The sequence below is a fragment of the Anas platyrhynchos genome, chromosome 1 (genome assembly GCF_047663525.1).
Source record: "Anas platyrhynchos isolate ZD024472 breed Pekin duck chromosome 1, IASCAAS_PekinDuck_T2T, whole genome shotgun sequence".
NCBI classification, from domain to species: domain Eukaryota; kingdom Metazoa; phylum Chordata; class Aves; order Anseriformes; family Anatidae; genus Anas; species Anas platyrhynchos.
This window is the reverse complement of record NC_092587.1, coordinates 36,600,594-36,627,415: the sequence shown is the minus strand read 5'-3', so window position 1 is coordinate 36,627,415 and position 26,822 is coordinate 36,600,594. Positions and strand designations below refer to the sequence as shown.

General features: G+C 39.5%; 1 protein-coding gene across 23 annotated transcripts in view; it reads left to right on the top strand.

Annotated features, from left to right (window-relative positions):
- Positions 1-26,822, top strand: part of GRIP1 (glutamate receptor interacting protein 1) — a 317,628-nt gene that overhangs the window by 256,104 nt on the left and 34,702 nt on the right. For 16 of the 23 annotated variants that reach the window (XM_038185237.2, XM_072034610.1, XM_072034603.1 and 13 more), the window contains 5 exons: positions 12,310-12,457; positions 14,097-14,266; positions 19,770-19,925; positions 25,086-25,272; positions 26,082-26,227. In XM_038185237.2, the coding sequence (XP_038041165.1) occupies positions 12,310-12,457; positions 14,097-14,266; positions 19,770-19,925; positions 25,086-25,272; positions 26,082-26,227 (807 nt within the window). Of the gene's footprint in view, positions 1-3,424; positions 3,691-12,309; positions 12,458-14,096; positions 14,267-18,891; positions 19,048-19,769; positions 19,926-25,085; positions 25,273-26,081; positions 26,228-26,822 lie in introns of those variants that run through there. The other 7 variants (XM_072034633.1, XM_072034635.1, XM_038185228.2 and 4 more) reach the window with 4 other exon arrangements.

Sequence of the window (26,822 nt, the reverse complement as noted above, 5' to 3'; positions counted from 1 at the left end):
TAGAACAGGGCTTTGCCAATCGACAAAATTGGCCATAGGGTATCAAAGGCAATGAGGCTCTGGGGATAACAGAGACACACCGTGGGAGAACAGAAATAGTGATGATATTGAAGAAGGAAGGGCTTTCTAGGATGAGTTTTTCTCTTGCCTTACACAGAGGTGTATATAAACTATATTGCCTCTGAATTACAGGGTTGTTTTCACTTTTTTTCTGGCGTATACTCCAAAGGTTTTATACATGAAAAGATGGTGTATGTACACCTTGAGGCAGAGCTTTGGGACTTGTTTCATGGGACTTAGAAAGTGTCTCCACACTTTCTTTAAAAACTTCTAGTTGGGTTTTTCTTTATCCTTCATTTTATATCCAAAAGCTATTGCTGATTCAGGTCATCCTGCCTGAGTTCTTAATTGAAATCTGAAGGTCTCAAGCAGCTTAAAAAGAAAAGAAAAAGAAAGAAAAAAAGGACTGCAAACATACTTAGCCTGTGGTTTCCACACTGTCATTAATATGTGTCTGACACAACCTTTCCAATAACTGGAAAGACAATCTGAAACAAACTATCCCTGGAATTCCTCCTGCCATTTTTTGGCTCAGGAAGCCCAACAACAACTTAATAACTAGCTGTTCCTAATCACAGTTAACATCTCCATTCAAAAAGATATGCTGAATGCATGTATTTAATGCCCTTGAATTGGATTTTTAGCTAAATGTGTTGTTTTATCTTGATTGAATAGAGTCTGCTAGCTGATGTTCTCTGCTGAATTTAGTAGTTTTTGCATGCACTTGAAGCTGGATCTAATCCCTAGCTACTGCAGTGCTGCAGAGTGCTGCCCTGAAGCATTCCAGATGAGAACAAGAACTACGGATCCTTAGGTGAGCCGTCTGTTGCCTTTCATGAAGTTATCCAAGGCCTGGCCCAAGCCTGTTTGACTCAGGAGAAGGCCTCTCAATGACTTCAGCTGGGATTTAAAATAGGACCCAAAGGAGAAAAATCTAGCCCTTGTCCTACATTTGAAGAGCTTTGCCATTAGGAAAATAAACAGTGGAGCTGAGTTTCTTTGCCCCCCTATCAGTTCTCCCAAAACAGGGACCCAGTCGATACCAACCAAAATGTCTCATGACAGTATAAGAGTCTTCTAATTTTAGCAGTGTTTGCACCACTAAATCAACGTGGTTTTCTTCACTGCCAGAGTGAGAGTATCTGCTTTAGGGATTCTACAGCCAACTAACTCTGAAGGGTAAAGACCTGTGTTATAAGGAGCTAATTCTGGTGCACGTTATTTAATAACAGCGCTGCTTCTGCTCGTGAACAGAGGACATGCCAGGCTCACTTTCTCTTTACAAAGATCTTTCTTTCCTGGTGCTTTAGCATTAGTGTGGGGATGGGACATACATGCATGAAATTACTGGTTTTGTATTTTTTTGCTGGATTTGTAGTCATTCCCAGTTTGTATCTAGATTGTGGTGAAACTCTCAGTCTTACTGCCTGCACGAGGAACTCTTAGATTAATAACCGCTGTGCATTTCATTTGGTTTGCTTTTTGGCTTTTGCACAACAGACCAGATTTCAAATGTTGATGGTTGGTGTTATAAAACATGGGGAGGCATTGGTGCTGCTGGTCTGTTTCATTCAGTGATATCCTTTAGCTGGATAGGGAATGTGAGAGAAGCATCAGCTGCTATGTTTAAACTAGAAACAGCTGCAAAAGAAAAGCAAAAGAGAAAAGATGTGTCCTTTCCACGCTTCGTTATGAAACCCTTGCAGAAAGAACAGCTTGCTTGAGACTTCTGTAAACCACCTCACAGTTAAACCCACTAATTTTAAGAACTGTTAAAACTTCAACAGTTTATGCTGAGGTTTTTCTTGTGGCCCCGTTCCAGCTTCACCCAGCTGTCTATATCTGAATTATTTTTTTTAGCATTTTGAGGCAAAATTGTTCTGCCATTTCCAGGACTGAGTTTTAAAGAAAGCTGTTTTGCTTATGAATGAGAATGTTGGAGAATCTTTCCTTTAGGATGATGTGTCTTTTCGAAGCACTGGTACACAGACCTGTACTTTAAAGGTAGCGGTTGCAGGAAAGAGAGCTCTTTTCAGGAAAGTCTCTTCTGCTGCTTATCCCAATGAAAATCCACCCAGATGTAGCTACATTTTGAAGTCTTTGAACAGGTACAGCTCAGTGTGCTCAGGAGAAGCAGCATTTTTGATAATTTTCCCAAGAGTTTGCATAAATCAGGGCATGGTTTTTCTTGTCTTTGCAAAGTTTCTTTCAGTTCAGCTCTTCAAGGACTGGAAATGCAAGAGTTACAGATGCCCATATAGCCTTACTCAGAGTCCATGCAGCATATGTATTATGGATACAGTTTTTAGTTGGAATATTGCATACAGATGTCTCACATTGGTCTCTCCAGACTAATAGATGCTTTTGACCTTCATTTATTTGATCCTCATTTGTTTATCTATGCAATGGGGAAAATACCACGCTTTTGCTCTGAGGGGTGGTTATGAGACAAAATCATTAATAAACTTGGGTTGTAATGCAGCACTGTAAAATAGCTCCCCTGCCCCATGTGCTCAGGCCAGGATGAGAAGAGTATTCAGTAATTAAGGCATGAGAATGAAAGAAAAAGGAAAGAGTTTGGTGCTATTCATGAAATAGTCCCTGTCTACCATTTCTGCGAGGCTCTTTAAGAGAGAAGAATATGTGAATAAGTAATTAAAGAAGGAAGGTAAAAGTAAGTTCATCCAGGCAATATTCATTTTGAGGTTCGTTAAGTTTAAAGTGCTTTGTGCCCACATGGTGACTGTAATTATTTTCCTTTTTTTTCCTTTTAGTATCATTCTGTAAGTAGAATGGTCTGTCTTTTTTTTTTTTTTTTTATGTGCATGCATTTTTATAATGATGTATATATGATGTTCCACTTATTTTAATCAGCTCCTAATTCTTTTTTTGTTTTTGTTTTTTGTTTGCGTTTTACAACTTGTGTAAGGACAGTATTTCTGTTAGGGTCAGCTCAGCAGTGTTGCCTTCTTCTGAGCACTGTGGCCTCTAATTTTTCAAGGGCTTTACAGCCTAGGTAAATTGGGGTGGAAAAGGAAAAGAGAGGGGATGGGAAGGAAGAGGAGAGGAGAAGACAGAGGAGAAAAGTAAAGAAAAAGACACACTACTGGAAAAGGTTTTCCACTTTCTCTTTTTCACATTCTCTCCTTTACTCAAATTCAGTAATTACTGAATCTGTTTACCTCACAAGTACTGGAACTTCTTCAAAAAGAAAAAGACATCAGACAGGGGCATGAGGACCTGGAGTCCCGCCGAGCCTGGCAGCTGGAACTGGCCTGGCAAACAGAAAGGAGGAGCCGCACAGGAGCCTCACCAAGGGTGACCCTGGCAGCAAGCTGGGAGCTGAGGCAGAGGAAAGAGTGCACTTCTCACTGCTGGGATGCCGGAGCTTATGAGGTGCTGGGGTTTCTAGGGTTTACTGCTTGATTGGAACTTTGAGAAAACAAATATGGGAAATTGTGGTTTGTTTGTTTGTTTGTTTGTTTTCTGGAAATGTATGCTGCAGATAACAGGGAATATTGAGACCATCTTCTTTTACTTTAAATATATGCATGCTCCCAGTAGTCCTGTTTCTGTTTTACCCAGAACAAGCACTGGGAAGGGAAAAATTGGAAAATATGCAGACAACAGGTAAGCAATCCATGATTATTTGTGCAATGTGGGACCAAAGAGCGTGTGTTCAGAACTATGGCTTCTGTGTTGGGTTTGAGGGTGAATTACCTAAATTCCTCTTTCTCTCTCTCTCTCTCTCTCTTTTTTTTTTTTTTAATTTTTTGTTGAACTGCTCCTCAGGCAATACTAAAGCAGAAAGTGAGGGCAGTTAATAAACTTGTTTTCTCTCTCATTCTGCTTTAGTTTCGTTTTATGAGTGGCTGGCATCAAATGGCAAAATATTCTGTGCCCTTTCTAGCAACCCCAGAGAGCTGTAAAATTCTCACTCTGCTCCTTGGTGCATTAATATCAAGGTCAGATCTCAGCCCCAGCCTTCTGCCTGGTAGCATTTCATACAGTGGTGGTGCCAGTGCACCAATTATTTATAAGACAGCTGTGCTAAAGCACAGATTACTGAAAATAAACCACAGGTTTTGGGGGGGAAAATGGTACAGATATACTTACTTGTAGCATCACAAAATTCATATTCTCTGTTATGGGTATCAATACAGAGTCTCAGTTTAGGTGGTTTTAGTTGGTCGGTTGTTGTTTGTTTGTTTGTATTGGTTTCTATTAATCTAATAGACCTTGCAGAGAACTGTTTTAGCCATGTCTGAAACCTCCTGCCTATTGAACCAAACCAAGAGCATTGTTTTCAACGATAAAAGAAGTACACCAAGAGTCAAAGACTGTGGTTAGCACCTGTGTGGAGGTTGCTAACATGTTCAAAGCAATCATGAAGGTATGAGACAGCATGGCTCAGTACAGAAGACCTTGATCAAAGTCTTGTCATGCACCTCAAGGATGCCAGGCAGCCCAGCCACACGGGAGCAGAGCTGTGCTTAGATCTGTCGCCTTGCTGAGAGTCACTGTCGAAATCCTGGCATCTTGCTCATGTGGCTCTGCTGGTTGCAGGGCCTGAGCTCTACCAGCTGGGTGGGGAGATGGAGCTGGCACAGGGAGCTCCATACCACAGCACTGCACTGCGTGATGTTGGCATGTCTTCTATTGCCTTATCTGTTTCATGTGCGTGTCAGCTCTTTTATCAAGATGTCCAGACTCTCCAGGGCATGCCTTTGCTCTGCAGCTTCTGGGATTATCCAGTACATCATTAGCATGGTAGCTCCCTGGGTGGATGGAAATTCTGTCATCTCCATACAAAGTTTGGGTGTTTGCAGCATTCGTTGCCATCTGTCAAGTGCTGGCAGTGAGAGGTGTTGCACTCTGCAGACTTCTGAAGAGAATCCAGCCCCTCTCTAATTCTTACTGTTCACATGGGATGCAAACTTAGGGTCATTATGGCAAATAGATGTAATTTGTAGGTATCGCAGCACTTAATAGTAGTGTCTACTTACAAGCATGCAGGTTGACAGACATAAAATGTGACACCCCAGCTGTTTCTTAGTTTGCAGGCAGAGATGCACATTATGTTGTCCTTATTTGTTCTATTTGTTATGATTAGGTGGGGACAGAATCGTACCAGAACAGGGCTGTTTTGAAGAAATCCAAGTTCTGGTGTATTGTAGTTTCCTGCCCTACTTGCATAATAAAAATAAGTGTGGGGAAGATCTTTTGTACATAGGTACGTATGCATCTGTGTAGCTGTATCTATGCCTTGTGTGATGGAGAAAACAGTGCTTTGTATTGCAGGGTCTCAGCAGAGGAGCTTGCATATTATTTGCAGTGTTTTGGAGGTCTGTCTTAGGAGATGGGTTTAAAACATTACTGTTTCTGAATTCCTTTACTGAAATGAAACACAGGCAGAAGTCCATGCTGTCATCGGGGTTGTGATTTGAGTCTCCAGTAGTTCTTTCAGTGCCACCTGAGTTTACCATGAAGTAGTCAGTTTTCAGGTAGCAAAGGAAAGAAATTGCAGAGCCTGGGCTTAACCGGAATGCATTCAGACTAGATCAGCTTCAGAATCATCTATATAGGCTTCACCAGCCATGTCCCCTCTCTGTTTTAAGTTCAGCAACAGATAAATCAGGTTTTAACAGGGCGTGTGAAAATAAAGATACATATAAATGGAGAGATTGGGATTTAATACTACTTTTGGGTGTAGGAGAGACCTAGTAAAAAATAAAAGACGTCTGAGCATGAGGCAGTGTTAGTGGGAAGAAAGAGTGCCCCAAGACTTGAGGAAAAGTCTTTTAAGCAAAAAAGGGCTTAGGCAGGCCTTGGAGTCTGAACATGAGAGAAAATCTGAGAAGAAAAGTCCACAGGCAGATTTTGAGTACATCCCCACCCACGCTGTTTTGAGCACTTTGAAGGCAAGGGCGGTTCTTAGCTGGTTAGCAGGCATTTCTGAGCTGAGAAGGATGATGGGGTTAAGGTTGCAAAGTATGAAATTAGGTAAAGGCAGCTCTTAAGCTTTTGATCTGAAGAACTTGAGTGCATTAGAGGCATATAAATGAACTGCAGGAATTAGACGAGAAGAGGAAAATGGAAAGATTGTGCCAGCCAGTTGACGAGAATATGAAATTGCTTGTGCATAGGGGAGGAGAAAGACGATGCATTCATTTAGAGAATAATGCCTCTATTTTCCATTCTGAGGCTCAGAGATCCCTCCGATTTCATTGTCACTCATTCTGCTGGCATCCTCTTGAAACTATTCCTATTTCTTATTTTAAAAATCTGATTATTCTAAAAGTGAGAGGATGTAAAATGTCATTGGTGTGTTTTTTGTTTTTTGTTTTTTTTTTTTCTTAACAGCAATTTCATCTTTTTCAGTGGACTTTGAGTTTTCTTCCACTGGAGCTGCCCAGCAGCTCCAGTGCCATGCTGTTATTGGCAAGGCTGATTCATTCATTTATTTATTTATTTATTTTTACATACTGTTTTTGCCCCTCTGATTCTGGCTGAGATGGGTAAAATTAGAACATCTGTTGCTCACTCCACAGCGCGCCTGAAACACATACATACTCCACAGCCAAGGGAACACTAGGAGTGCACATATTTTATGCAAAGTTGTAAGTCGGGCCTTGGAGACTGTCACTGACCCTTTGAAAAAGAACATTATTTAATTTTTAAACAGTTGTTTTATTATTAAAGAAACTACCACCCTCACTTCCCGAATATTGCTTGCAGTGTATAACGACGGCTTGCTCTGTTCCAAAACGTGTTTTAGAGTAAAGTCTCACACGTCATTAAGCTTATTAATATTTTCTGTATTCCAGTTCTCAAGGGAGAATTAGAAACACTGTCAATGACTTTGAGCTTTTCAGCCATCATTATCAGAGCTTGCTAGCTGGCATTGATTCCAGTTTTCCCAAAAGATCTGAGATGAAAAAAGGTTACTCTGCTAAATGAAGCATGAACAAAGCCAGGGTGCAAACATTATGCAGTATAAGTAGAACCGAATGCCAAGGCCAGTACTGCGCTTCAATACAGTATGTGTGGTTTACTTATGACCTTTACAGTCACAAAAGTCTGAGGAATCAAATAATATTGCTCTGAATGAGTGATAATGGGCCTACCTAGCTGTAGGGCATCTTCAATGTTGCTCCTGTGCCCTTTAGACACTGCAGAGGTTTTATTCCTGCCTCTTCCCCTGCTGCTGCTTTCCTTCTTGAAACCATTGACCCATGATCCCAATCTCAATTTCTTAATTAGATCTTTTAAAGAAATTTGTAATTAATGTTCCCTTTTTAGCAAAATGGGGATTAGGGATTTGTTGAGATCAAATTATCTCCGAAGTACAAGGAAAGAGGATTACATAAACAAGCAGCCTCCCACCCCCAAAATATTAGTATTTAAATAACCATCAGTCAGCTGTGTGTGTGTTAGGGAGACCTAGGTAATCATCTAGTTGGTGTTAAATGTGAGTGAGTGAGTGAGTGAGTAAGTGAGTGAGTGAGTGAGTGAGTGAAAATGCCCCTAGAAAGGAAGGAAAAAAATGCTAGCAAGACAGCCTAAGACATATTTTAGGAAGTGGCTGTGTGTGACTTGGTGCATCCAGAAGTGTGTTTTCTCATCTGTTTGTATTTATGAACTGGTGAACAGCAAATGTGGGGAAGGAAAAAGGTATCAGTGGAGAGAAGCACTCACGGAGAGAGGACAGATGTGGAAAAAAGCCTCCCCACTCCCAGCAAGTCTTTCTCTTGCACAGTAAAAAGAACTAGCCATTTCTGAGTTTGATTCCTGTTTCCCTTGAGACCATGGAAAAGATGGGCAGTTGGAAGAGGTTGACCACCTCTCACTGGGTCAGCCTCAGAAAAACAAGAGAAGGGAAGTGGTGGGGTCATGGTATTATTATGAGTGTCAATATCACAGGTAGGATATGATGGTGCCACCACTGGACTGTGAGTTTGGACAATGTTAAGGGTATCAGTCATAGAAAGAGTGTTTCAATGGACACAAAGAATGCTCTTTTTGAGCATTCAAAATTCATTAAAAAAAAAAAAAAAGTCCTTAAGAATACAATAAGCAAACCACATGGAAGATGACAAGATTCATTAAGTGTTTAAGATGCTGTTTGACAGTAATGAATAGTTTGTCAGTTAAGTGAAGAAAAGTGGATGTGAATGCATGCAGAATCCCTGAGTGCTTTTACAGTGCTCCATTGTTAGCTGAGCAGTGCTGTAAAGGGCTTTGCAAAATAGACTAACTGGAGACTGTAACTGCTAAAGCCGTGGCTTTTAGAAACAAAATTCATCCAGTCTGTTAGAAATTCTGCCTGGCCTTTGGGCTGGTTACCCAGGCTTAAATCTGTACAACTGGCCAGGGATTTTAAGTGCCGTGTAAAAAATGCATCAACTTTGATTTTCACATTTCAGCACTGTAGTTTTCCAAAGGAATGGCAAATACTCCAAACTCCTGACCGTAAACCTATGGGATGTCTGACACCTGAAATCCTGAGCCTTAACTAGAAAAAAATTCCCACTTGCTGTCTGTGGGCTGCAAAACTTCTTTATGAAGGGAACCAAAAAAGATGTGAGGAGCAGGAGAGAGCACATTTGTGATCAAGAAAAATTATTTCTGTGAAATACTGGCTTCTCTTGTGACAGGACTGAGACACGTTTAGATATGTTAATGCATTACTACAGAAAAATGAAACTTTGCAATGGGAGAACTGCAATGTTTGAGGAACTGTATTTATTTACCGATCTGAACCAGTGCAGACTTGCTACATACACATATATACATCACATGTACATGTATTTTACTGCTTTCAGTCAGAGAATCACAACAACATGGACCTGCTCTATACGTTTTTAAGGTGAAAAAATTGTTAGTCTGTGAACATGTAATAGGGAAGAAGCTCAGCAAGAGAAAAATCAGTGTGAGATAGTAAGTCATCCACTTCATTCTCACTCGTGTTATTGGTAGAAGATACAGCAGCATAAAGGCAAGATCAATAGCAGTTTTGTGGAGAGACTGGTTCAGCTACCTCTTTAGAGACAAAGTCTGTTTTGACATACTTCCTCCTTGTCTGTCTCTTTAAAACCACTCAAAAATATTTATTTTGGTATAACTTCTGAAAAATATAAGAAAGCACCAGAAACTTTCCAGTTAGAGAAATGTGAAGCAGAGACAGTAGCGACAGGGCACAGTGTCCCTACAAGAACATGCTCACTGCATGTCAGCGCTTCCCAGCTTGAAGTACCAGAGGCCTTAGGGGGGAAAAAATACGACGTCATAGACTAATAGAGTTTAGTTTCCCGTGGATTTAGTGTCATTGTTGATTGCAAGCTATGATTGAAGCTTTTCCTATTTTAGGGCATTTATAAGCACTGTTTCCCACGTAGGTTTTCTGTTGCCCAATACAAGCAGCTTGCTTTTTGGCCTGTCCCACTGCTGGAGTCCTAAAGAGGTTTTCTGTCCTCAGGCATCCACCAGCTGTTGAGCTGGACTCAGCAGTTAAGCCATGAGGATAGGGAAGAATTAGTAGCTACATACATTTTTGAGTATATGAACAACTACACGTAATGTGGTCATGAAGGCTTCATTTCCATTTGGAAATCAGACTAAAAAATTGTTTTTTTCAACTTTCAGAATTGTTTCTCATTATCATTTGAGGTTGTGACAATGTTTATTTTATCCAAAACTTTTTTATGCATCATGTAGTATATTTATACAACATAAAAATATATTTGGAATAAAAAAATAATAAGAAAAACCCCTTGTTGCAGGTGGTTAAAGCTGTCAAATAAAAAAGGTGTCCTACTAGCTAACTGAAGAAATGTATCAGCATGCGGAAAGCAATGCTTCTTCCTCTGAGAGGTTTTAATCAAGCCTTGTGTACTGACTGAGATGCAGTGCCCAAAAGTGAGAAAAATTATTAACAGAATCAAAAATCTAGAGCGTTTTTCATGCAAGCATTCATCAGTATATCTTATGTAATTACGTAGCCAATAAATCAACATAGTCTGTAAGTGCTTCAGTCATGGTGTAAATATCTTAATGACTGAAACATCTCCACACATGAATAATTTATACCTGTATGATTCATTTTTCATACCCATGCTTTACTTCAACATGATAAACTAATCCTTCTCTGTCAGGGAATGTGTGCTTGATTATTGCCCTCTGATTTCTCTTCCTTGTGTTTATTATCCACAGTTAGACACACTCCACTTCTTCTCTTCTGGTTGCTCTAATGTAGTTATCTTATTTATTCATCCTGTCGGCCTTGGTTTGCCTTCCCAGTGCTTTTTAACAGGCACCTGGGAAATAACGCTGGGGCATAAGCTGATTGTGCATTTCTCATGTAACTCTGGAGCAGCATCTTGAAAGATTTACTCATTCTTGACAGATTATATTTGAATATATAGTTTCTACTCTTCTTCTCAAGGCGATTGCTGCAGAACAAACTTGTGACAGGCCAGTAACAAGTTGAGCTTTATCATTTTCTGGATCCACCCGAGTTCAAACCTTCGTCACAGTACTCATGACAACTGTCCTTCAAGTCTTCTTCCCATATGTTTGTAAATATGAGCTTGTCTGTAGTTCCAGAAAACAATGCAATATTCAAGAATACAAATGTTCCTCAGCACAGAAATAGGAATTGGGAATTATTAAATTCTGCTTTGCCACACATGCTTTTTGGCTGCATGGAAGTCACTGTATGCATCCTGCCTAGCTTAGACACTTACCCAAGGCATCTAAGACAGGATCTCAGTTGCTGTGACTGCCTCTTTTAGTCACTAGAGAAAGACAGGTAGCTGCTAGGGTCAGTTCACCCAGCTTTGTAATCCTTTCATACCCGAAGCACCAGGCATGAGTGCTTCTGGTGGACTCTCTTCTGGGATTGCAATGTAAGGTTTGGTTCAGATGTGCAGAGCAGCCTATTTTGGTGGTGCCTGTGGAAGTTCAGCTTTTAATAATTCATTCCTAGCTGGGCTCAAAAATAAATCATTCAGAATTAATGGGCACTTTCAAAAATACTGAATCTCCTCTTCTAACCCTCAAGTTTCTAGCTCGAAAAAAGGCAACGTGTATATAAAAATGACTTCAGTTCTTGAGGGAAAAGGATGTTCTATAATTATTAACTGATGCTTTAGTGGTATTGTATGTTACTCCATCCAGGCACGTTTTTAATTTCTATATTCAGTTTACCTACATTACTCTCTAGCTAAGAAGTGCACCTTACCTGAGAGTTAGTTAACAAAGGTCTCATTATACAGCAGTACGCTGCTTCACAGTCTTTCTCTTCTGTGACAGAATTACATTGCTGGACTAATTTTCTGGGTTTGAGACTGAACGGAATACCTTGCTATCTATCTTCTCCTTACTTCAACTGCATTTCTCTTACAGCTTCTGAGAAACGTTGCAGCTGAACATTTTCCTTGTATTTTATAGCAGGTTCCAGTACTCTGCGAATACAAATCTCTCCTGTTCTCTAGTGGGGCATTTGGTAACTTTATGTCTCTACTTATACATTTTCCCTTGTTCTGGTTGTAAGCACCTCTGAAGGCTTCTGCTTTCTTTCTTCAGTGTTTGGTCAACTACTGTCGGTGACCCATCGTAAGGAAGTACTTTATCCCATGACAGGATACCACAAGAATCTACTGCACAACCTCCCGTGCATTTTGCTTTAACTCCTACTATTTCTGGTTGTCATGCCTCCTGCACTTTCTCCATTTTCACCTAAATTGTCCTATTTCTTTGTGAGGGATTTCTGATGGACCTTTTCTTCACCTTCATTGAATTATTATAACACCTGTCCATCTTCCCCTTCTTTTCTAAAAATGAATTTATCATCCTTATGTAACCTCTTTAACTCAGTTCATTTTTCAGATCATCTACTTTTTTATTAGTTTTGCTTCTTCAGCATGCCCATTTTAAATCTCATGTGGTTTTTAGCTTCAGTTGTTTAAAAGACTGATTCTCAAACGCATCCTGGTCCTCCATCCTCATCCATCTCAGATTCTGATGCAATGAACTTCCAGATATCTCAGATTCACAAACCTCTTGCTTTCATCGGTTTCAACATTACAAGTTGTTACTTGATATTCCAGAACTGATGATATTCCAGAGTGTCTTTATGTGGCATGTTGTCTGGGTAGAGAAATAGAATAGCAATAGAGATTTTATGTGGGAATGAGGTAAATAATGCAGTTGGTATAGTACTAATTTTTTGTTGTCTAATTTTAACAGAGTCAGTAGCAACGGCATCTGGGCCACTACTTGTTGAAGTTGCCAAAACTCCTGGTGCTGCTCTTGGGGTTGCACTGTCTACTTCGATGTGCTGCAACAAACAGGTCATTGTCATAGACAAAATCAAATCTGCGAGTATTGCAGACAGGTGAGTGCGACAAAGAGCTGACACTGCAGTTCCATACATCCGTTTTATTTCTGTTTTTGTTTTGTTTGTTTGTTTATTTGTTTTTTAAATAACCCCCTCCTTTTTTTTAGATGAACTTGACCGAGCCAGATGCTATTAAGGTTGCTAGGTCTTAAAATTAGCACTTTGTCAGATCATTGTTCCATACTGCAGAGTTTAAGAATTCCAGGGCACCATTTATGTTACGTTCACAGAGTTTTCAATGACATAAGCCAGCCCCAATACAATATGTGCCTGTCTGTTTGCACTATGCAACACAGAAGTTTAGAGGCCTACTCTGACTGTTAAATGTAATGCTGCAGCAGAGATTAGTATTTAAAAAAAAATAAATACCCCACTGGAATTCTTAAAGTAAGCCCACAATATGGAACAGCTGTCAAGGGAAGTTAATTCTGAGGCTTTGCAACCTTGAAGTGTTCTTTTAGAATATATTGTTCATTCTTGTGTTACAGTGAAATGGAACTTCTTATGTCTGGATTTTCCTATTAAAATTTTAGAGTACAACTGAGGTATTAGGCAGACTGACTTCTGTATTTTGAAGTTATTTTGCAGTATTTTTTTTTACTTCATTTAAACTTCATTCTACTATATTAAGGTCAGATTGTATGTAAAATTGAGGGAAAGAAAAAGATAGATATTTTTCTTTAGTGTTCTAAAACTCTGTAGCAGAGCTGTGGGATCTTTTTTGGGGTGTGTGTGCGTGCGTGTGTGTGTTTATACATAAACAGTATGTTTCTATATACATACCTATATCTAAAAACTCCCTAAATATTACGTTTCAGCAGCAAATTCCTCCTGCATGTTCCCAGTCACCCTACCTTGTAACTCCTCTTTGACAATGGTGCTTTAGGTAGCACCCACTTGTAGCAGTGAGTCTACAGCTCCTCTGTGGGCTTTTCCCTACAGTAGAAACTTTGAGAATGACGGCCATTGATCCAGGGGTGTTCTCCAGTTCAATGGTGCAGGATGCTTTAATTTTCTCCCTCTGTTTTTTTCCCATTTCACAGGGGGTAACCAATTAAAGGAGCTGTCCACTTGACTGGTACGTCGGGATGCTGACTGCTGTGTTTGCATTTCTCAACTCATCCAGTAGCCAGTCTCTTGAGTGCAGCAAGATTTAGCAGATAGCCCCCTCCCCACCCCACTCCTCAAGTCACCATGCTAGCCCTGGTTTCATTATTTGTTTGATTACTGCATAATTTCATCATCATTTACAGCTTTTGTACTAATTAATGTTTGAACTATAACTCAAAAAATGATGAACTGGGTGCTTGTGTGAGGGATATGTGACCAAGTTATTTGAGTCTCCTTAAGCTCTTCTCATTTTATTCTGCTGCCATTCACGCATATTTTAGTAGTCAGCTACCCCATTCCAGTTCTGTGAGTTATGTCTCGGCATATACTGTATTAACTGAATTGTTTTTAAGGTTCGTACTAATAGATATAAAGTCTGACCAGTGACAATGCCTACAAAACACAAATCTCTCTCGAAAAAGAAAGAACACGCTCATAGTTGTCATGGCCAGTTTGAAGGCAGTAAAACTCACTTTCCCAGCAGAAAACATACCTGATCATACGGAGTTTTTCCCCTTTTGTGTAGATGTGGCGCATTGCATGTAGGAGACCATATTCTGTCCATTGACGGCACCAGCATGGAGTACTGTACGCTGGCAGAAGCAACGCAGTTTCTTGCTAACGCAGCAGATAATGTCAAGCTTGAGATCCTCCCTCACCACCAGACACGGCTAGCACTGAAAGGCCCAGAGCACGGTAAGAGGATCTGTGGCACCTAATACTGCTTTATTTTCCTGTCTTTGACTTTTTCTGCTCTTGCTGAATGGCCAAGAATGCTATGATGGCAGTTATGCTTGTAAATGTTGTTTCAGCTCCCCAGGTTATGCTTCCACAGATTCTGAGCAGCTCTGTGTTTTCTCAGCCTTAATGCACCCTCTGAGATTCCTACAGGTAGAGAGGGAAATATTTTACTGAGAAAAGGCTCTGCACACTTGTAAATGTACACAAAGACACCTGTTGACTCTACTGCTGCAATCACTGAGGGGGGCAACTGATTTGATTCTTCAAAGTAGAGCAGGGAGGAAGAGCCACTGATAACTTCTTTTCAGCATACTAACTTCGTAGTCTGTTATGACAACTTCAGTAATAGACTTGTTCTCTCTCAAAATGCTTCAGATATAATTATTTTCTCTTGCGTATAGCATTATTACTTATTGCCATAATATTTTAAAAATACTTCTGAGATTGCTTCATGGGTGCATTGGTAGTGCTTATGAAAAAGGATTTGGGAACAGTTACCTAGATGCTAGCCCATTTTCACTGTGTTATTTATTTCATACCGATGTGCTTGAAGAGAATGGTTTTCCATTTTCAAGTCAAATATATATAAAATGTAATCATGTTTGAAGATGGAAACCTCCTGTCTTATCTTCTAACTACTCCTGAAAAAGTGGCTAACTCACAGTATTCACAAATTTGATCTAAAATACCATGTTCATGGATATCAAAGAACTAACAAGGGTTATCAAATAGAAAACAGGTACCTGTGTTGCAGCATGAACCAACACTTGCAATTTCTGAACCTGTGATATTGTGCCTCTGCCTCCTTGTCGTGGTTTAACCCGGCTGGCAGCTAAACACCACGCAGCCGTTCGCTCACCCTCCCCCCTCCCTCTCTGGGACGGGGGAGAGAAATGGAGAGTGAAGCCCGTGAGTTGAGATAAAGACAGTTTAATAAGACAGGAAAATAATAATAACAATAATAATAATAACAATAATAATAATAATGATACAATGGTGATAATATGAAAGTAATAGTATGTACAAACAAGTGATGCACAATGCAATTGCTCACCACCCGCTGACCAATGCCCAGCAGTCCCGAGCAGTCCGGCCCCCTCCCCCCAGCTAGCCACCCCTATATATTGTTTAGCATGACGTCAGATGGTATGGAATACCCCTTTGGCTAGTTTGGGTCACCTGTCCTGGGTCTGTCCCCTCCCAGCTCTTACTGCACCCCCAGCCTGCCCGTTGGCAGGACAGAGCAAAAGGCTGAGATGTCCTTGGCTTAGTATAAGCACTGCTCTGCAACAATTAAAGCATCGGGGTGTTATCAGCACTCTTCTCATCCTAAGCCAAAACACAGCATTCCACCAGCTACTAGGAAGAAAATTAATTCTGTGCTAACTGAAACCAGGACACTCCTGTAGACCAAGACAAGATTTCTGAAGCCTAGAAATTTCAGTGATGATAAACGTTCTTGGACATCTGTCTACTATCCAGACTGTTCCTGGAGAAGTAATTCTCTAGTCAGTTTGTCAGAGTGGTGAATATTGAGCTAATGCTGAGGAGACACTAGTTTTGTCCTAGATCAAGGGTGTAAAAAAGTAACCCCTCTGATACCATTTTATTACATTATTCAGTTGCACATCCTTCCCCTTTTTACTTAAGCTGTTCAGAGGGGTAAGGGAACAGGGAGTGGGACTGCAGAAACAGAATGAATTGTAGAGCAAATTTCGAAATATAATTCCATCTATTTCAATTGTAACAGTATGCTACAAGCAGATCCCTCATTTTTATAACAAATATATCATACTTTTTTTTTGGCTATTTAAATAACCTTTGAAGAGTGTTTCTTTGGGGAAGATCAGTACCAGGGCCAAATATTTGTTTAGTCGATTGTATTTCCTGAAGCACTTCGCTGCCTAACCAAAATTTAAAACAAATTGATGCTGTTAATGTGCTAGTCACCTTCAACTAGTGTAGGTGCTTTGATAAGCAATGCTCTTGCCATGCCAAGCTTGGGAACTGGCCATTAAAAAAGCATATCAAGGGGCTCTGCAAAAACTACATAAGCACATCTTTTGGGGAGAAATCTCCCTAAGGTAATAAAGTTGCTTTCTCAAATAAGCCAGAATAACTAGAATGTTTACAGCCCTTCCCAGCCCCTCACTAGGCGGTGCAGCTCCAATATCACAACCAATTCAAGATGTAACATGCTTTATGGAAGCAAGTATCCTTTTGGAAACAACCTTCCATCAGGTGTGGTATGGCCTAGATGCTGCAGAATTCGAAAAGCTCCCTTTACATGTCTGGGATAAGCTGAGTCATTAAGGCTGTATCTGTTGAGCTCAGATATTGGTCTTCTGGGAACGTGATAGGAATTTAAAATGGGCAGGAAAGTCAGTATATAAAATAAATTGAAATTTTAGCCCTAAAATAAAATGGAGAACATTATAAAAGATCAGTGTTTTTTTTTTCTTTTTTTTTTTTCTTTCTTTTTTTCCTTTTCGCTGTGCTGCTAATATTCATTTCTCTTGCTGCCCCATTAGTTTTATGCTGGCTGTACACAACCCTGGGTTGGAATAGCTCAAATTACCAGTAAATTACTACTGTTACACACGATAGGATTTCCTTTTACAGAACTTTTGTTGAGCTGGGATTATCTTTCAACAAGCTGAGCAAACTGAATTTGTGTACCTTCCTACTTTCTAGGACACTTTTATCCCTACTCTCTGTATGAAAATAAAACATGAAAAAAAAAATCAGAAATTACCAGATGATTTCCTGCTGGAAGCAGTCTTTTTAATCAAACAAGGCTCACAGCAACTTGAAAATAATGAAAATCCACCAGGCCACATTGTTCTCACCACATTTTAATTTTTACACCATAGTTGAAGTCCAGAAATGTTGCTATCTGTGTGCATTAATCAAAGAGACAATTTCATTTGAGAAAATGTGGTAAGCCTGTTAGATACATAGTACTGTATCAGGCTACTGCTACTGTTCCTGGGATTTTCCTTGTTTGACATTAGAGATTTTCTAAAGCCTATGAGGTGGCCAGTAGTGGTGTTGTGTCTCGAGTGCTGCTGCCTGGTGCTGGCATCATGTGCCTCCCTTCCTGGGAGCCACCCTTACCTCATTTGTTACCTGTTGAGGAAAATGAATATAGAAAAAAATATATTTTGGTGCAAGCTCGTAATCAGAGCAGCTCCTGGACAGCAAGGGCAGGGGGTGCCCTCAGGGAGGGACACAGGCCCAGGGCACCCCAAGATGGGGCTGGGCCTGGTTGTGCCAATGGCCCCAGAACCCCAACCCCTCCATGAAGCCACAAGGATGGGTTAGGCCTCTGTACACTCCCTTCCCTCATGTACTTCATTGTCACATCACCCGTGGGTTTTTAGTCAGAGAAGGGTTAATACATTCTGACAACCAATCATTGCTCCTGTAATATGAAGTGAAACAAAACTATAGCTTTTTTTTCTGGCACTTCATGGTGCTTTCTGCAGTGGCTTCCATTTTCCCCTTACTCCGTCTCATATAGTAAGATGTGAACACAAATTGGGCCCCGCCTAAACTGACAGACTTTATGCTACTGCTGAATTTCGTCATGGGCTCGGTATGTGTATGTAGCCCTTATAGGTGATACAGCTCATGGGCTGAATACAGCAACTTATGTTTCACAGTATGGGTGTACCCTGCAGTTTTTTGAAGACAAAAAATCAGTGAACAGTTTAGAATTTGCAGTCTTCCTTTACAGTTCAGCAAAGACACAGCTGTGCTGAGTTTAATGATGACCAGACTTTTTACTGAAGGGCGGCTTCGGTCATTTTCCTTTAATTTTTGATACATCAGCTGAAATGCTTCCCGTTCTCTTGGTAAATGCTGGCCTTCACCTTTGGCCTATGCTGGACTCTCCATAATTAGAATCAGCAATCAAATCTGGTCCCAAATTTTATCTGGAAGAGGCTATTTTAAAGTTTCAAAGACGGAGAATTTAAAAATTGCACATCTAAATAACAAGAGCCCTAGATTTTTGCTTTATTTATTAATCAGGTTTCAGGATAGAATTTTTGTGCTGTGGCCCAGGAGGACGTTTGTGGCACAGAATAGCAAAATGCCAACAATATATGCTGCCAAAATTAAAATGTCAATGCAGTAAATTGAAATGACCAGCATGTAAACATCGCCATTGTAGGCACCACGATGTATAGTATCTGATTTTATTTCTTAATGTCAATGAATGCAAGCAGAAAGTTTAACTAATCTTCAGTTAATGGTTATATATGATACCTTCTTAGTATTTTCTAAAAAAATAAAAGAATCTCAAATAGATTCAGTACTAATCTTTTAAAAATAATACAAGAAACTAAACAGACAAATCAGAAGCATTTATTCTAATAAGAAATATCTTTTTTGTTCCCAAGTTAGCACCCCTTAGTAAGAAGAGAAGACCAGATTATTTATTATTTCATTTATTTTATTTTCAGTTTGTTTTAATTTGAGGACTTTTTGTTTGCTTGTTTATGTAATTCAGTTACCTTTCCCTCTTCTCTGGTCCTTTTGTTTTCTGATTTTCTGTCATCCCTTCATGTGGGCAGTGAAGGTTCAAAGAAGCAACAGGCAACTTACCTGGGATTCGTGTGCCAACAGCCACAGCAACCTCCTCACCTACCACCATTATAACACGTACCACCCTGACCATTGCAGGATGCCAGCCTTGAAATTCCAGAAAACGTCTCCTCAAAAAAGCCTTCGTAATGTTCCATGCTTTTTCCTGCTGACATATTCTCTCCTCCTTCTTCCTCTTCTTCCCTTCCCTCTTCTTTCACTCATAGTTTTCTCATTTCAGGCACTAAAACCTTTTCAGTTTTATGGATGCTACACTTTTTCATAGCCATGCCAAGGTTATTTCTGACATTTTATGCCTTTTTTTTACTATAACAAGGCAACCTCTGTAGACAGGAAAAGGCTTGAGAACTCTGGATGAACCTGTTTGTTTTTTTCTTGTTTGATTGTTTGTGGGGTTTTTTTTGTTTGTTTTTTTCCATATGAGTAGACCGTTAGATTTGTGTAGTATATATAAAATACAATCTTTGAATGCAAAGCATAGCCTACAAATCTTTTGTCAGAAATTACCTACTACAAAAAGGCATTTCTAAAATCAGTGTAAATAGATATATTGGTCTGTATTGATTCATGAATGTGTTAAAAAAAACAATTTAATATACTTCTCCTAAAGTGAGATGTCTATTATGAATGTAATTTTTGTTTCTACAAGACTTTTGTTAGCTCCCAGCAGATATTTTCATGACACGCTGGCTGTACTTCTATCCAGGGTCACCTATGTGGTTTAATGTTTTTGTTATCAGAAATGCACAAACCATTCCTGTGCATCATACGCATGGTTTAATTCGTTGATGAGTTATAGGCATGTGCTGCACTGAGTGCTGTTTGCCAAGTGTTTGATTTCTTACAGCAGCTTTGGTGTCTTCATCCTTCTCTCCTACCTCCATGAGTGCATACAGCCTGAGTTCCCTGAACATGGGGACCTTACCTCGCAGCCTCTACTCCACCAGCCCGCGTGGGACAATGATGAGGCGGAGGATGAAAAAGAAGGACTTCAAAAGCTCCTGTAGGTGGTAACAGCAATTGCTCAAAATGTGCAATGAATGGGTGGAGGAGGGGGAAGATACAGAAAAAAGAAAAAGGTACAAGGTACCTTATACTAGATAGAAGGGAAAACAATTGGCATTTCTGTTAGATGTGGGGAAACAGCAGCATATTAATATTTATCCAATGCTAAAAGGAGATAAGCAGAGGCCATATGGCTGAACTCTTTCATCTGAAATATATAAAGCAGTATTTTCTTCAGACAATCCTGCATTGGTTTGTCATACCATTATAGAAGTGATTTTCAAATTCCTTTTCAGACTCTTCCCATTTTCATTGGGGAATAAAATTCATAGCTGAATAGTCAAACACAGATTGCTGGTAAGCTCAACTATCCCATTACAGAAAGAGAAGAGCTTGCTGTTATATTTTACAGGTAGTTTTGATGTTAACACCTACACCACAGCCTGTACAATCATTTTTGTGAGAAAGAGTGACAAATAATGATGAACACTAAATAGCCTTGTTTCTGGCCACTCTCTTGGATTCAAAGCATGAATTTCCCATGAGCCAGTAATTTCCCAAGCCAGGCTGGATATATTTCAGTCTGTTCCACTTGGTATCTTGCAAAATATTCACTGGGCCGATAAAAGTACGGCTGTATCAGTGCGATGTTTCCTAGACTCCACATAAGGGCCATCCCTCCTTCTGGCTTGTCTGTCAACACGCGATCCTCAGGGCCAGCATCAGCTCAGTTCTTTCAGAGCACAGAAGTACAAAATGCAAAAATCTGCTACAGCTAATAATGCTCACAGGTTCAGTCTGGAAAAATGAGCTGCTGCCCCATATTCAAGATTTCCCATGGTCATAGCAAAATCTGGGCAAAACAGCAGCCTCCAACCAAGCCCAGTCACTATGGAGTTGAGAAGAAACATTTGAGAGAGGAACTGAGGTCTTGCTTTCTTGCAAAGTTTTTTTTTTGTTGCTTGCTTGCTCTTATTTCTTTTATAAAGCAAATATTTTTACATAACTTTGCCTGTAAGTACATTTTTTTAATTTTTAATCTGATCAGCCATTTATCACTACTCATGAAACATTAGCTTCTAATGCATTCGTTGGGGTCATGGGGAGATAGTGTGCCCATCCGTGCTATGGTATCAGTAGGGATCCAGCTTTTATGTGTCCTCACATGCATATGAGAAAAAGTAGTAATTTTACACTAATACTAATTGCTTTAAATAGTAATATAATGCTGGATGCAAATTACAGTTCTTAACTTCTGCTGTATCATAGCAGTTCCATACAGCAAAGAACTGGTAACCCTGAAAGCAATTTTACTACGATTATGGATCTTGGAGACAGTTGTTACTTATGTTGTTGATATTTCAGATATTTTTCACTCAAGGAGGCCTTAACCTGCAATGTGTTTTCCTGCAAAGTCTCAAAGCAAGGCCAGTGACATTAGATTCAGTGGGACAGTCACAAAAGCACTGCAGCCCACCTCAAAGATGAGAATCTGCTATGATTAAGCAAATCTCTGGCTAGGAGATACTAGGATGAGGCTTTGTTGTGGGGTAGTTTATTCTGCATTTGCCTTATTGTGAGGTCTGGATATACAGCATTACAAAATGTGTGGAACTGACCCCAGTACTGGGGGTGGGATGGGGTGGGCAGAGTCTGTTTTCGCTATGAGCAGTGACTCCATCAGCAACCCTGAATCAGAGCTAGCTTTAGAGGAACTAACAGGCCACCCAGGCTTGCTTGCCCTTTCTGTGAGCTTGCTTTTCAGCACACGCAGAGTTCCTTCCTGCTATTGCTAGACTTCTACCTGTACTTGTGACTGCAATAACAGCCAGTTTAAGAGAACCACACTGGACTGAATGTGCTACAAGTGACCATGATAGAGAAAGACTGGTCCTGTACCCTTCCACCTCCCATCAACAAGACTTGGAAAACTTTGCCCTCTCCCTCTGTGGGAGACTCGTGAGAACCAGGTAGCACTGACTGCTGTCCTTTTCATAGAAAAGGAATAGCAAGTTATCTTAATTTCAGTGATCCTTTTATTTTTTTAATCCTTCAAGGGTTTGTTTGTGTTTGTTGGTTTTTTTTAAAATGTAACTTAATAAATCCTTTGGGATATCATTTGGCAAGAAAAGGATGTATTGACGAAGGGTGCTATAAAGTTTGCATTGCCAATTATTTAGCAAAACTTGCCTACATTAGTGATCATTCCAAAATTTATGATAATGAAGCATAATGGTACAGAGTGCTACAACACTTTTATGGCCAGGAGTTTGCAATTATTGCATTAATTATGCAGATCTTTCCAGACGTGGCTGTAAAAATTGAAAGCATGCTCTGCTGTCACGTGCTTTATTTGTGCCACTTGTTTTCCATCTTTATTCTTCCTCTACTTTTTTTTTTAAATTATGATACTCATTGTGAAAATATTTATTTTTTTATTTGGTTAAAGTTTAAATCCTGAAGTATTTTGTAGTAGGTTCATAATAGTACTTGAAATTCAGGCATAATTTTATACCAACTTACATGGTAGTTATTCAGGCTGTGTAGAAGTTTTCTCAGCACATCCAAGTTAGCTGCTAGCAAGAAGTAAACATTTTGGGTTTTCCAAGGTTCAAAGAGGAGACTACATATTTAGCTTTGATGACATCTTGTTCTGCTTCTCTTATAGCTGCAAGAATAAAAGTAAAAAGTACATAACCTTCAAATTCAAGACTATGATTTACGTTATGAATAGCATATAGTAAACTAGGCCCCACAATTGTCACTAAGAATTGGAAGCAAAGAAAAAAAGGGTGCTAGGATATGTCCCGTAGCAGCAGCAAACAGGATTCACTGGGGCCATTTACCCATTGATGCGCCCTTTTTAAAACAATGAGAATCCTTGCAAAGGCTGCTTTGTGGTGTCTACAGCTTTAAGTGCATCACACAGCCGAAAAAAATAGGCAGTGTTTCTTGCCACAGTTGTTGAATTATAAATTCCAACAAGTGTGAAGTCATGTCACATTTTATAGAAGCTTGACAGAAAGCTTTTGTTACATGATTCAGGAGAGTATTTTCATCTCTGCTCCTTTTGGTCCCCTTTTTGTTTCATTTTCTTTGGGAGTAGGAGGAGTTCCTAATGGTCCTAATGGTTCAAAGTGTCTAAATGGACACTTACAAGTGTCCACATCATGAAAGTATTTGTCAGGGAGAGTTTTAAATCTCATAAATATTAACAATTTCACAATATGAATTAAAACGTTAACTGTCCTAAAAGTTTAAATAAATGTTATGAGACCTTTAGATTCTTGGTAGGGTATTAGAAGAAGAGTAAGAAGAGTACAGCAGAGTAGGAATGGACACAAGCAATAGGAAACAAAGATTCAGCTAACAAGGAATTGTTGTATGATATTAAAGAAAGCGATAGTGGAACTTTTATGAGCTTGGATGCTCTAAATTTAGAAATTTCTGGAAAGTGGGTTAGGGGATCTGTTATTATTGACTTTGAATTATTTGTTTTAGTTATATTTTAGCTGTCACAGTATTGAGGGCTGGAGAAACCTATTTTCTACATGCAGTAAATGCTAAACCTGATCACCATTTCTGAGAATAGATTATCAGTATTAATATTTGTATTTGGGTATGAGCATGTACTACTCAGTACAGATAAAGGAAACAGTAAGAAGGATGCTATTGAACAGAAGAAATAAGAGTATTCTTACAAAGGAAAATGAAAATAAGACATGAGAATTCACAGTAATTTAGTAAGGAAAAGAGAATTGGTTTCAGAGTCAAATGTATTACTGAAAGTAGCTTTTCTGGGAGAAAACAGAAACTGATGAGTTTCGGCAAATGAGACTTCTGCAACTTTTGGAGTCATCATTGCTGACTGGTGCCACATTAATCACTCTTGATACTGTTTCAGAGCAGGTCTAGTGCTTGTAGCCTCAAAGAAAGGAAAATATTTATAGAACCTCTGACATCTTTGTACAGCTGTGCTAGTATTATCTATAATGTAAAAGAAAGGACAACTTTTTCTCCATACCTTAAAAAAAAAAAAAAAGAAGAAGAAGAAATTTAAGCTATCCCTCAGATAAACCATGACTTTTTATGTAATTCTTGGTAGCTAATGCAGGAAGAAATGGGTCTTGAGGGACTTTAGAGGTGCAGAGGTAATAGCACAGGTTTATAACGTGAAAACATTCAAAATCTTCATCACTAGAGGATTATCATTACAATACCGAAACATTGCTTTACTGTTCTGAACAGATATTGAAAAAAATCTATCTAACTTTCTGTGTATGACGTAATGAAAGACAGTAGTCTGTCACTGGGAGAGTTCAAGCAATGGTTCAAATTACTTTTAGGAAGAGGTCAAAAAAAATACAAAAGTTTCTTTCATAGATAATTGCATTGAATCTCAATGTTGTTTTCATTCTGATTTGTTCTGTAATGCATCCTATTCAGAATGAGAATAGAGGCAGGGAGTAGATGTAGAGGAATCTTGGAAATGCAGAAGAAGCTGTCAGGGTTTTTCAGAAAATGGTTCGCCAGTTCCTTTGAGAGACCCCACAGAAATTATTTTTTCTCACAATCTCTTTAGAGTTGCTGATTGCTAAGACAGAGATGCTAGTTCAACTTACATTACCCAATTAGCCTGACATATTGCTGATGTGTAGTAAACATGTGCAAGTTGATATAAGAAAAAGGCATCCCTATTTCTTGCAAGCAAGCCTGGAGCGTGTGCTTTGTTGCTAAGAACAATACATTGCTGTGAGATGTTCAGAAGTGCTCCTGGGAATCAGCCTGAATAACAGCTGGGGTCATGCTTCTAAATCCCTTAGCTACTGTGAAAACTCTGCCCATCCATGCCTCAAACTTAATGCAAACAGAATTCAGGGATGTTCGGAGGTTTTTGGGGTGGGGGTATCAAACAAATGTATTTTGCTCAATACGTGAACTATCTTTCTGCGTTATAACCTATAACCAGATGTTTTCTATTCTCTTATATGTCATAACTGTTTATACATCATTTATAAACTTCAGCCTAAATTGAATTTTAAAGGGCTGTTTTGTTGACTAGGTTTATTGTACAGATCAATTTTCTCAAAGAGCAATGAAATTTCTGCTGTCCGTGTATGAACGAGTGTCTTTACTCCTGGTCTGCTCTGTTTTATAGTGTCTTTAGCCTCTAGCACTGTTGGTTTGGCGGGGCAGGTCGTCCACACAGAGACCACGGAAGTAGTGCTGACAGCTGACCCCATAGTAGGGTTTGGGATACAGCTCCAGGGTAGCGTGTTTGCTACCGAGACCTTGTCTTCTCCACCCCTCATTTCCTATATTGAGTCTGACAGTCCGGCGGAAAGGTGAGGTTCTTCCAGATAACTGCTAAGTACATTTTGATGAGCATTCCTTGGGGTAGTTTGGGCTTGTTGTTTTTGATTTGTGCTAAACTGCAGGGCGTTGCTCAATGGAAGCGTGTCAAGTAACAAACTGTCTGTTCTGACAATGGTACTTCATGTGCTTGGTCAGCTGTAAGAAGAATGACAAGCATCAATGCTTTCATCATCCAGAATCCTCCAGCAGGAGACTAGAAGCTATATTCATTCAAAAACAAAAACAAACAAATAAACAAAAATCAAAAACATTGCTGAAGTCAAAGCAGCATGCCATGGGGGGAAACCATATCCCATTCTTTAATGTTTTGTTACAGAACGAAATCTGGGGAAATACCAGAATCGTGACTGGGAGGAGCTGGTTTACTATTTGTTTTATCTCAACATTACAATTGCATTTTTATGCTTTTGTATGTTTTTAGTCATGGCATGAATTCATACAGAGCAGCAGTAGTTGCACAGGCAGCTTCTAGGTGCCATTGTAGTGCTGCAACACCTGTAGCCTGGGGTGAGAGGTGATGTCCATGGGTGGAGTGGAGGCATGAAGGCTATGCCCCCTTCGTGGGTCCTGGCACACCTAGAGAGCTCAAGCCATACTGGCAGTGCTGATAGTGTCGGGGTGCAAAGGGGCAGCAGCAATTTGGGTTGTCCTCAGGTGCCTTTGGAGCTGCTCTGCCACTTCTTCTTTAAGGCTAGGTTGAGTGTGTCTTTTATTATTGGTATTACTGGTTCTGGTAACATGCATGTCTGATTATTTTTATGTATCATTGTGTGCCAAGGTGTGGGGTCCTGCAAATAGGAGACAGAATAGTGGCAATAAATGGTATCCCAACAGAAGACAGCACATTTGATGAGGCCAATCAACTGCTCAGAGACTCCTCTATCACCAACAAGGTCACCTTGGAAATAGAATTTGATGTTGCAGGTATGAATGTACTGTTATTCTGTCTTGTAAGAAAAGCAAAGGAATAAATCCTAAGGATATTGCAAGTGTTAGGTATCAACGGTGGGGACATTCTTCTCAAATACACCATTCAGTTTTCATGTGACCTGCTTGAAACATGTGTCTTTTTGTGCAGCTTTCTCATTCCACTTAGCCCTGCAGCGTGTTTCAGAACACAAACAGAAATGACAAGTCCTTAGAAAGATCTGGTGACAGTCCTTCCTCTAAGTTATTTCCAGACAAATTTCTGCCCTGAGATAGAAATACTCTGATGAGTCAAGACAAATCCTCTACAGGACAGCTAATGAAAAGTGTTACTAGACAAAAAAGTATTATAAAAGGATGGGTAAGCAGAAAAGTCTGGAGAGTTTAACTCAGCACTATCTTAAAAAAAATAAAATAAAAAAATTAGAAATTGAATTAGTAAAAATCAGAAAAGTCATTGTTAATGTTGTTGGTGAGCCTTTATCATTACTAATATATTTCCTTTCTTCCATAATGTGTTTAAGCATACAGAATACATCTATATAATCACAAATTGTGTAAAACAAGCACGTACACTTCATGTATGTGCATT